The sequence below is a fragment of the Hirundo rustica genome, chromosome 6, assembly GCF_015227805.2.
Source record: "Hirundo rustica isolate bHirRus1 chromosome 6, bHirRus1.pri.v3, whole genome shotgun sequence".
NCBI lineage: Eukaryota > Metazoa > Chordata > Aves > Passeriformes > Hirundinidae > Hirundo > Hirundo rustica.
In genome coordinates, this window is record NC_053455.1 from 23,492,343 (window position 1) to 23,504,046 (window position 11,704).

The 11,704-nt window shown below is 44.3% G+C and overlaps 1 protein-coding gene across 1 annotated transcript in view; it reads right to left on the reverse strand.

Annotated features, from left to right (window-relative positions):
- The window catches only part of YLPM1 (YLP motif containing 1), a 35,641-nt gene extending 25,319 nt beyond the window's left edge, over positions 1-10,322 (reverse strand). The window contains exons 1-4 of the mRNA XM_040066768.2: positions 9,285-10,322; positions 3,850-4,086; positions 2,747-2,941; positions 218-960 (exon numbers count right to left, since the gene is read on the reverse strand). Of these exons, the coding sequence (XP_039922702.2) occupies positions 218-960; positions 2,747-2,941; positions 3,850-4,086; positions 9,285-10,322 (2,213 nt within the window). The remainder of the gene's footprint in view (positions 1-217; positions 961-2,746; positions 2,942-3,849; positions 4,087-9,284) is intronic.
- Between the last annotated feature and the right edge of the window lie 1,382 nt (positions 10,323-11,704).

Here is an 11,704-nt window from a genome sequence, read left to right on the forward strand (position 1 = left end):
ATTATGCTCAGATGAAAGACATCTATATATCCTTGCTTTAAAAATATAAATACAGAGAGCATGGTGTACATATATTAAAAACAAAACCTCCATTGAACAAATACACACTTCATACAACCTCAGAAAGATTTGAGAATCAGATATATATTTCATTTCTTAAAAAATCACTGAAAATCTTGTAGCCTGGAAAATGTATAAATCAACAAAACATTCTTACCTAGGGCCTCTAGGGCCTTCAAAACGTGCTGATCTGGGAGGATCTGGAAGCAATCCACCTGACCTCACTGGTTTATCCTGCACAATAGGTGTGTGTGTTGAAGACACTGCAGAAGTGCCTTTCAGTTCCCCACACTGTTGTTCAGATGAAATATTTACAGTTTGTTTATTAAGATGACCTTGAGACTTTCCGTGGTCAGATGAGCCAAAGGATGAACCTGCTTGAGAATGATAGGATGAATAGCTAGTTGAACTAGCTGTTTTTGATGGATAGGTACCAGGGGTGGGAAGGAGAGCTGGCCTTGGTGTTTCAGTAGCTTGACTGCTTTGAGAACTGGATCCTGAAGGGACAGAGGAATTGGATAACTGAGAAACAGAAGAGAGAGGCGGGGGGACCAGTGGAGGTGTAGTTGAAGGTAAAGCTGGAGGCATAATAGGAATGCCACCTTGACCAGTTTGGGAATATGGAATAAATGGAGGTGGCAGCGAAACATTCGCAGGATATTGATTCTTCAGATTTTGGAGTGAGGTCACTTTTTCCTGCAGATGTGACTGAGTGACCTTCATCTGTTCATCCCATGCTTTCCACTGTTTCTCATACTCTTGAAGCTGGTCTTTGTGAGGGTAGGTTTGAAGCTGATGCTGCCACTGTTGGTTCATTGATCGCTCCCAATCTTTATGAAGCTGCTGGAACTGTTTTTGCTGTGCTTCATAATGTCGCAGTTGCATGTCCACTGACATTGTCTGCAACGAGATGACAAGAATAGGTTCAAAATACCTTAGACAGTCAGTTGCTCTCAGAGGCATGTATTTCAGAATCACTTGTAATATCACAGTTTATGATTTGGCTGCAAGCCTGAGGAAGAACTACACTGAAACAAAAGCAAAAACCAGTGACATCTAAAGACATTGTGAAAATGTACATATTCTATGACTATAAACTCTATCTATGTAAAGAATACTTCAACAGGACAGCTGAAGAAACCTATAATCTGTATAAACTATATTATTACTGAATCCTAACAAAGCCCAAATCAATATTCACATATATACACTATGAGACTATTTCTCAAGGTTTCAGTTTTTGCTATTAACCTGCTCAGAACTGCATCAGCTATCTGCAATTCTTCTTCTCTAAGCCTTTGCCAGATCTTATTTGCACAAATGAAGTTTCTTTCAAGGAGTTCTGTCTTTCATTATGTGAGGATATCATAATAATCATGGCTTGATCTTGCCAAGATTTTTAAGGTTTACCCAAAGAGATTTAAAAAAAACCCCATAGACAGCCCAACCTACAAAGAAATGCTTAATGTATGAAGTCTACCTACCCAGTAAAAGCTGACTCAACTCTCTAATGCAGTAATCAACTCCTACTTAAAAGCTTAAAGCTTACAATACTGGTTTCAACTGATTACTTGAGTTAAAAATAATGTGAGATACTGATTTTCTTAATTACATTTACTGTCTATTTTTGGCAACTTCATTTAACATTGTAAATATTTATTTTTGTAAAAAAGAGCAGCTTCCAAATTACTCTGTGCAATCACATGTTTACCTGAGCTTTCTGAATTGTTTCTCCAGTGGCAAAACATTCAAAGCTGAGTAAATTCAATACTGTGTTCAGCTTCACTCCTGTCCTGGTTTAGGGCGAATCTGGGAGAAAACCCCTGAATAGGATCCCTCCAGGAGCAAACCCAAATGGCCCCTCCCCCAACCAGTCTGGGAAAGAATTTCCTCAGAGAAGAGTGGAAAAGACTATTTTACTTAACAAACAAAGTGCGCACAAGTACAAAGAATGAATAATATGAAACAATAAAAACTCTCATTCTGGAGTGAGATGGCAAATTGAGAAAGTTCTTGCCGTGGGTGTAGCTCGGCTCTCTCTCTCAGTCTCTCATCAGTCCCAGTCCCTCCGCCTCTGCTGGAAAATGCCAAGGTCCAGGCCCCGGTGGGCCGCAGGTGCAGCCCCCAGTGCTCCCCTGGGTTTTTTCAGTCCAGAGCAGGTTTAAACAGTTCCAAGAAAAAAAAGAAAAAAATAGTCCAGGGAACTTCTCTGCCCTAGCTAGTTAAAACTAACTAAAAGCAAAAAGATCTCTGTCCTGCAGTCACTCCAAGCTTCAGCTGAACACTCCGTCTGGAGAAGAATGTGGAGGAGTCAGGCAGTTCTCTCAAAACAAACTCTGCGCTTCTCCTTGCTCCCCCTTTGCTCCCAGAACCAGTCTTAAAGGCACAGCACTCAATATACAGCACAAACAGAACAGACGACTGGGAATACAAGCATCATAAAGTCACCCTAGGACATCTAGGTATATCTGAAAAATCTTACAAGAAGTGTAAAGTCTTGTACTTCTCATCCTACTGAAGCTTCATCACCATCTGTCAATGCTTTCTTCATTCTGAGGTTGAGTGACAGTAGGGAAAATGGATATAAACTTCTACCCAACCAGAAAAAGCAGCTAGACAAATGAGCTAACCATCCCACCTGGGTCACCTGGGATGTATATCAAACACCACCTCCTTAGTGTCTCACCTCTAAGTGTGGAGGCTGTTGCATGATCTGTTGATACTGCTGTACTATCTGCTGCAGCTGAGCATGCTTCTGCATTATCCTCTGATACTGAAACCCAACCCGGTGATGAGGGTGCTGTTGCCATTGAGCTGCTGCTGCTTGCAATTGCTGCAATCTCAAATCCTCCTCAGGGTCATCAGGAGGTTCAATATTGAGCTACAGAAAAAGGCAAATAAATAAATGAAAGTTGCTTCTATCAGAAAAAAAAATACACTTGATCACTACACATTTTACAGGAACTTTCTCACTGTTCCTTACTTTATTACTCTATTTCAGTGTTCCAGTCACCCACAGCTTCTGGAAGGCTGATTTTTATCCCACCTTTTCTTAATGTGAACACATCTTTTCTTAATATGAACAGTCTAATCTAAAGGTTAGGCTGATGGCAATTAGGTTTTTCATACATAAAAACACTACCTGCAGGAAAGAGATTAATGAAAATCTGTTATCTGTCACAGCAAACGCAATGAGAAACAGTGGTTCTTCATCGTGAAGTAAAGTAACTCCAAGTGCATTGTTTTTGCCACTTTGTAGGAACCTGCGTGCTGTAAGTTAAAGTGGAGCACATACTATTCAAACACCAATTATGACCTCCATCTATTATACAGTAACTGTTACTGAGCATGCTGACAAAAAAAACCTCTGTGCAAAATTCTTGGCTTTCAGACCAACTCTAACACACAGAGAGAAGGGGAGCAAGAATTCACAAACTGACAGAGAGAAATTAAGAAATAGTGTCTTAAACACAGAATTCCCCAACTACATGATTGTGCACTTTGATATCATGAGGTGCTCTCACAGACAAAGATGACAATGTTGTGGAAGGTGCGGGGGAGTCAGCTCAGACCTGCCTGGTGCACGTGTGGGTGAATATGTAATGTTATATACAAGAAGTGCATTTTCTAATTGGTGCAGCTTTAGCAAATGGTTTTTTTTAAGACTGCTTCACAACAATTATTGTTACAAAGCATAAAAGAGAATTTGATGATTTAATTGATTTAATTTTCCTGAGGTTTTGGCTCATCTAGGACACAAACGAAGTGGCATCACTCTACATAGCCTACCTGATTTTCAGTAGATGTAAGAGAAGACTCATCTTCTTTGGATGCTGGAGGCAGGGATTCATTAAGAGGAGGAGGTTCAGACTGCTGAGCTGAAGCACTCATTTTCCCTTCTTCAGACTTTGCTCTCTGCTCATCCTTCACTACTGGACTTTTCATCTGCTGCTGTCCCTGCGCATGGGCTTTTGCCCTTTGCTGCAGGCTAAGCAGGTGCTGCTGGTACCAGTATTGCTGCTGTTCCTGTAATAGACATACATTTTCTAAGATAGTTTTCACAAGAAAAACAATAGAAAATCATTAATGATAATCACTAGAATCATACTGTAGGAAAGTTTTTTAAATTATTTTGAGGAAAAAACTCACTTCTTCAGCAACAGCATTGCAACGGATGTCAGAAGATCAAATCAAAATTCAGAAACCTCTACATGCACAGAACCCACAACAGAATTTACTTTTTACTCCATCATGCTTACTACTTGATAACTATAGCAAACAATACTAACAAAAATCTGGAGCACAGGCAATAATAAGCAAAATTACTACAGAAATGCTATATAAGTACCACATTTAACGGTTTTAGAGCTTTTTATATCTAAGAACTACAGTAAAGAGAAAAAGAAGGAAATGTACAGAAGAGATGAAGAGGATGAACAGAGAACACAGACATCAAGTAGACTGAAAATGACAGCTGAGAAATTGTGAAGATGTTTGAACAAAGCTATGGAAATTAAAAAGAATAATCAGAACCAGTATATAGTGAAGATCACGTATCATCTGAATTCTCATTAATCCTGATTTATTCAATAGCTGAAGAGGAAAGTGGGTATGGTTGCACCCCAAAAAGGATCCATTTAAGAAATAATAAGCTTTCAGTTTTAAATACTTCAAGGTAGAATTAAGAGTAGTCAAGGCAGATGACAGAAGCTTCAAAAAGTAAGCTGCCACTAACATAAAGAACAAAAGACTAAAGATAAGTATCTCAACACCTAAGTAGTAGTGTCTTAAAGAGACCTGATTAAGAACCAACGGTCCTGTATCTCTTCCAATATGAGAAATATCAGGCAGCAAATGAATGGAAAGATATGTGGGAGGCTGCTCTTCACCTGACGTGGTCTTGAACCACCAGAGTCCCTACTAGAGACCTCTCCAAGGGCTAAAATTTTGTGGATTCAAGACATAGCTTGGAAAAGTCTATGTATTTTAAAAATAAATACACCATTTACAGCTAAGGCAGCTCCTGTATCTTAGGAAAGTATTGCTACACCCTTGATTTTTAAGTTTTTCTCTTAGCATGTGCTTTTAGTCACTATCAAAGATAGAATAATAAAATACTGTACTTTTTGGTCTAACCTAGTGCAACCATTCTTGTGCTCTCAATTCCATCACCTCTGAGAATCTGTGACTGATCTCCATCTTTTATACCTTCTGCTCTTCCTTTCCATCCAAGCATACACAGTTAAGAAAAAAATACCTATATAAAAGCCCGGTCAGAAACAAAAAATAATCTAAAAGATGCAGACATTTTAAAATAAAAGTGTGACAACATCAAAGCAGTAAGTGCTGTCTGGTGAGATTTCTCCAAAGTGCATCACTCTGCCCATCTTAAACAGGTATAAAAAAAGAGTAACTTTCTGCTAGAAACCTACCTCATGCTCAGATCAGAAACTATGTTTTCTGATATTGTGGTAGCAAACACAAATATGGAGGTGTATTTTTTTTTAAAAATACATCCGTAACTTGGAAATGAGGTCAATTAAAGGAGAGACTATGCTTCATATTAAATGGATCATGCAATTGATCAAGCCATGAATCTTTTTGACAAGAATATGTCTTAGAAGGGCTGCCATAGTTTTGAGTGGAAGATAGACATTCACAATGCAGCATGAACTCTGTCAGAAACCTTCAACAACATGCCAAAATAAGTGCAGCTCAAGGCAGGAGCATACTTCCTCAGCTATACAAAAGCTGATTCAACTACCCATCTCAAAAGGCATTATAAGGTGATTTGCCATCATGGTGCTAGATGCTATGATGGGTGAGCACATGTTCTATTGCCACAAAATTGTAGTCTCCACTGATGCATTTTGTTTCCTCCTCATTCCACCAACTGGACATAGGGCTAGAACTCATAATAGGAAATGGCCCTTCCATAGCTATGATAATATAATTATGTTTTACTTTCAGCAGATGAGTCAGAGATATCCATTACTGTGCTATCTGAAAAGCATGAGAAAAGTAAAAAGGTAGATTTTTACAACTTAGAGCAAAACAGAAGTGCTAGTGTAGAAACACTTTCATGATGAAAAGTTCAGTTATTTGAGTGCTTACCTCCTTCACCATGACTTGTCATTCAACTGGACTTGTAATTTTTCAAGTCCAATTATAATCCTTAAGACCAAGAAAAACACAAGCATCAACACAGGCTTTTTTCCATCTTTGGCTGACCAAGAGTCTAGGCCTGTCGCATTTTACAGGAACACTGAAACCAGCACTCTCAGCTCCTGATCACAGGACATACCACCAAACATGTTAAACCAAAGTCCACACCAAAAGACTACTCCAAAGTTAACATAGGTGACCCTAGGCCATAACAAAATACCTATTTTGGGGGACGCTATGTCCTTTACAGGTGAAAATTGCAAAGGAATAGTTTAGCACCCTTATAAAACAAAGGGGCTGCTTAAAGAGCACAGCAGTCTGCTAAATGGTGAGGTGGTAAAGCTGAGGTAGATTTAACAGATGTAGATAAATACATATTTATGGGTACAGGTGTACCCACGCATCCTCAGAGTAGGAAGAGCATTGCCAGCAGGTGGAGGGAGATGATCCCGCCCCCCTACTCAGCCCTAGTGAGGCCACACCTGAAGTGTGTGTCCAGTTCTGGGCTCCGCAGTACAAGAGACACTTTAACTCCTGGAACAAGTCCTGTGGAGGGCAATGAAGATGCCAAGGGAATGCAGCATCTCTCTCTAATAAGGGCAGGCTGAGGGAGCTGGGCCCGTTCAACCATGAGAAGAGACAACTGAGAGGGGACCTTGCCAATGTACACAAGCATCTGAAGGGAGAGTACCAAGAGGAAGGATCTGGGCTCTTCTTGGTGATGCCAACACGGAAAGGGGCAATGGGCAGAAACTGATGCACAGGAAATTCCACCTGAATATGAGGAAGAATTTTTTTATCATGCAGGGGACTGAACACTGTAACAGATTGCCCAGAGAAATTGTGGAGTCTCCCTCACCGAAGATATTCAAGAACTGTCTGGAATACACAATCCTGTGCCACGTGCTCTGGGATATGACCCTGCTTGAGCAGGGAGGTTGAACCAGATGACCCCCTGTGGTCCCTTCCAATCTTATCTATTCTGTGATACTGTAAACAAATAGGCAGCATACACTACCCAACTATCAGCTGGAACATTAAGGAAACACCACAGTTATTTGAACTGGATTTGACAAGAATGCAGCAATTTAATCCAACTATATAGCCATGGAAGAAACTACGCTAAACTCACGATACTGTAAAGACAAACAACAGTATCTTAAACAGGAAAGGAAAATAATAAAACACTAACTCATGGCAAATTGCATAATATTTTCTGAGTTAAGAGAAAAACACTGATATATTTGTCTGTAGCCACAGTTACTGTGGGATGAGAACAGAAAGAATTGCTTTCAATTGCCAGTTTAAACAATGGCTTAGTAGGGTACCACAAATGACAAATTACACTGTTTCTTTACTCAGCTTTTCAGACTACTAACAGGAAAGCATCACTACACTTAGCTTTTCCTATTCCTACTGTGTAAGAACTTGTTACTCCAAATCCCATCTCATTTTATGGCTTAAGATAGCCAAAATTGTATCAATCTGTTATAACAAATTTATGACCAGGAAAGTATCATATTCCTTTTGAATTAACACTGAATTGTGAATGAGAGCAAGCAAACTACTCAAGATAGAAGCTGTTTGTATAAACACTCATAAACCAGACAAAGTAAACTTCATCAGTATTCTGCTGCTTCCATGTGCCCACCACAATAAAGCACTATTTGCAACTCTTCCAGAGAGTGTTTATTTTATCACTCAGCCTAATAATTTAAAAAGTCAACAAGCTGCCTCAATACCAAATTAACACCACTTTCTCCATGCGACTTCTTGAGGTTTTGGTTTCATCTCTAAAAATTAAGTCTTGATGTTATCACTGTAAAAGATCGATTAGTACTGTCCAAAACCTTCACAAAACTAAGTGAAATGAACTGAAAGCACTGCTTTGCCAGGCAGTAATTAGTTATATGATACAAATGTAAAGATGGAATTTACATAGATACAATTAAAAAGGTGTCCCAGCAATTACCAAATTTAAAGTGTCAGTGACTTCAATGACACAATAGGAATTTTGCAAACCTAGCTTCAAATCAGAAACCTAAGATCAATTTACCAAAAAAAAAAAAAGAAAATATTTAAGTAAAGCAATTTTAAAGTGTGCACTTTTATTTTGTTCTTGCAGGTGGATCCCAATAAGATAACCGTAAACCCATGCAAAAGCCTCAGTGAATCTGCCTGACCCATGTACACAGCTGAGGGCTTCACACACATGCCTCGCTGTGCATGCTGAACCTTAAGCCTGGATTCTCCCTGACAATGCAGTTGAATGGTCCCATCAAGTTCACTGGAACCGGTCTCATTTAGGAAGTCAAGCATGCAAATATTTTGCAGTATTTTGGCCCTAGTCTACAAATATAAAATATACAGTAATAACATTTTTCACTTCAAGGCATTTCAGAACATTTCCCTCCAATGCCCTATGCAATTTTTTGGAAGATCAAGGACATACAGCACAAAATGTGGATTAAGTCTAAGTAGAGGGCAAGTACGTACTACAACAGATACATTTCTGCAGCTTTAACTCTGTGTGATAAGATTAAAACACTCACAAATCTACACTGATCAGGAAGACAACTGCAACTCAGCCCCTTAAAAAAACTACAATAAAGAAGTCACTGAAGACAAATGACATCCCACAACGTGCAACACGCAAACAGACTGCTGCATCTCACAACAAGCCAGACAAAGCCAACAGGGGTTAGGTGCAGGTTGCCCACATGCTGTACTTTGGAATACATTCTCCAGGGACAAACGCACTCTCCAGAAAATTAAAATCAGCCAGGATGAACACATTTCCCTAAGCAATCTTTCTCGAGAAATGCCAACTTGTTACATCCCTACTACCACCACCACCACTGGATAAATCAGCCTTTATGAAGCTTCCCCAGAGCTGTGCCATTACCACACTTCCACGGATTGCGTCCAAATCCTTTCAGTATTATGCAAATGTGGTGTGTTTATTAACTGCCCTTACTCGCGGACCTTTGCAACACCCGGTAGCTGCCAGCGGCTCATCGCCACCGCTGCCCTGGTTGACTCCAGTCGGGCCGCCTTACCTGGGGAGTCATGGTGGAGGGGTCCGGCTGCTCCGTGCCACCGCCCTCCTTGGCGGCACCTTGCGCGGCCTCCGGCTGGGCAGCGGCGGGCTGGGGCAAGGACGGCTGGGGCGGGGGGAAATGAGCCTGAGATGGCTTGACCGGGGGAGGGATGGAGGAGGCCAGGGCGGGCTGAGCGGGCTGGGAAGGAGAGGCCTGGGAGGAGTGCAGGTAGGGCTGGGGATGTGCCATGTAGCCCTGGGCAGGAGGCGGCAGGTAGGGCTGGGAGCCGGTGGCCGGTGGGGGCTCCAGGTAGGAGGGCGGAGGCTCGGAAAAGGAAGGGGGCGGCTGCGAGGCCTGCGCCCGGGACAGGTAGGGCTGGAGCGGCGGGGACTGGGCTGGGGGCGGCTGGGCGGGGGGCAGGTAAGGTTCGGCCTGGGGCGGCGGCAGGTAGGGCTGGGCGGGGGGCAGGTAGGGCTGGGCGGCGGGCTGCGGGGACTGCGGCGGCGAGGACAGCTCCATGTCCATGGGCACCGGCTCGGCGGGCACCGGCTCGCCCCAGTCACCGTGCCCGCCCGGCGGCTCTTGCCCGTCGCGGTCCCGGGCCGCGGGGGGCGGCTTGCGGGGCGGCGGCTCGCGGTGGCCGTACTGCTTCTGGTAGCTGCGGACCGGCGGCGGCACCGGTGGCACCGGCGGCTGCTGCTGCCAGTCGGTGAAGGAGCCGGGCAGCGGCGGCGGCGGCAGCCCCGGCGGGGGCGGCCCCGGCGGCGGCGGGGGGCCCAGGAGTACGGACTGCAGCTGCTTCTGGTGCATCTGTTGGAGCTGTTGCAGCTGGGCCAGATGCTGCTCCTGCAGGCTCAGGAACCCCGAAGAACCGGCGGGCGGCGGCGCGGCGGCGGGGGGCGCGGGCCCCGGCGGCGGGTAGCTGGGAAGCGGCATCGGCGGAACGGCGGGAGGCGGCACGCTGGGGGGCGGGATGGGCAGCGGCGGGGGCGGGATGGAGGTGGGGGGCGGCGGGTAGTGCCCAGCCGCCCCGTACAAGCCCCAGGCCGGGTACATGGCGGAACGCGGAGCGGACACAGGCCGCGGCGGCGGCGGCGGGCGGCGCACGGCGCCTGCGCGGGCAGGCCCCACCCCCGCCGGGCAGTCGAGCGTGAGGGCCGCGCCAGAGCGCCGCTGTGGGCGGCTGGCAGCGCCGCCTAGCGGACAGCTGCCTCCAGCGCGGGGAGGGGGCGGAGGGGAGCCGGGAGCGGCACATCCCGCCCGCCCCGCCGGGACCACGGGACGGGACGAGAGCGGGCGGGACGGGGACGGGCGGCAGACGGCATGCGCTGCGGCCTCCGTTATGCGTAGGGATGTCGCCAGGCGCTCCGCAAGCTAGGCTGTGCATGGCGGGCCCGGCGCTCCCATGGTATTCTTGGGACTGCGGCGCCGGTGCCCTCGGTTACCCGCGCTGAAGTACGAGCTAAACATACAAGTATGTTCTGTAGGCAGTTAGCAGTGATTTATGCTAAGTGCTGAACTCCATCGTAGGGAAGAGGTGGGTGTGTGTATGCGTGAATTCTGGTAGCTGGGCAATGAAACGTGGCTACGGGTCAGGAGGACACCAGCACTGCATGTCTCTGGTCTCCTTTACAAGCACAAAAAAACTGAGCAATTTTTGTCATGTTCAGTCTCTGGTTCGTGGCTGTTGAACCAAGGATCCCTGGCCAGTGGAGAAAGGCAGGTGTGGCGGAAAGGTCCTAAGACTTTTCAGTCAGGAGAAATGTCAAGAAAATCACATTGCTCGGTAGAGAAGCTTTATCCTCTCTGGTGGAAAAGCTGGGCTTTATGTTAATTTGTTGTTAAATTTCAGGAAATTCACAGAGGAGATACACCATGAATCTGCAAGAAAATATTTGACTGAATTCAACTGAGCTGCAAATATTTAATACCTGAGTTCTATGGGCCAGTTTACTCACTAAGCTTTTGAAATTCTGTCCTTCCCATATAGGGAATTCCTATTGCAAACATCCTTTAATTTATCCTGCTGATCTATTCACTCTACATGAATTCTCTTGTGATCAGATTACTAACAGCTATTTCCTGCAGGCAGGTCTCTCCCACTATTTTTGCTGTTTGTTGTAGCTACTCAATATTGTCAAGAAACTTGCTTCTTCTCTTAAGAGGGAATACATGTGCCTAAAGACTTTTAAGGGCAATTGTTTTCCAGCCTACATTGTGGAAGCCAAAATGTAACTTCAAAATAACTTGACAGATGCTTTTTCAATATTCAAATCTGGTTTGGGTTGCAGTACAGTTGACTCCCACCAGACAAGATACACTGGCTTTACCCAACGTTACCTTGTCCTTAAAACAACACTGTTAAGTTCACATTATGCCCTCTGATTCTTTTATTCAGAATATGTTTTGTTCTTTTATTCTGTTCAGTCTGTAACATT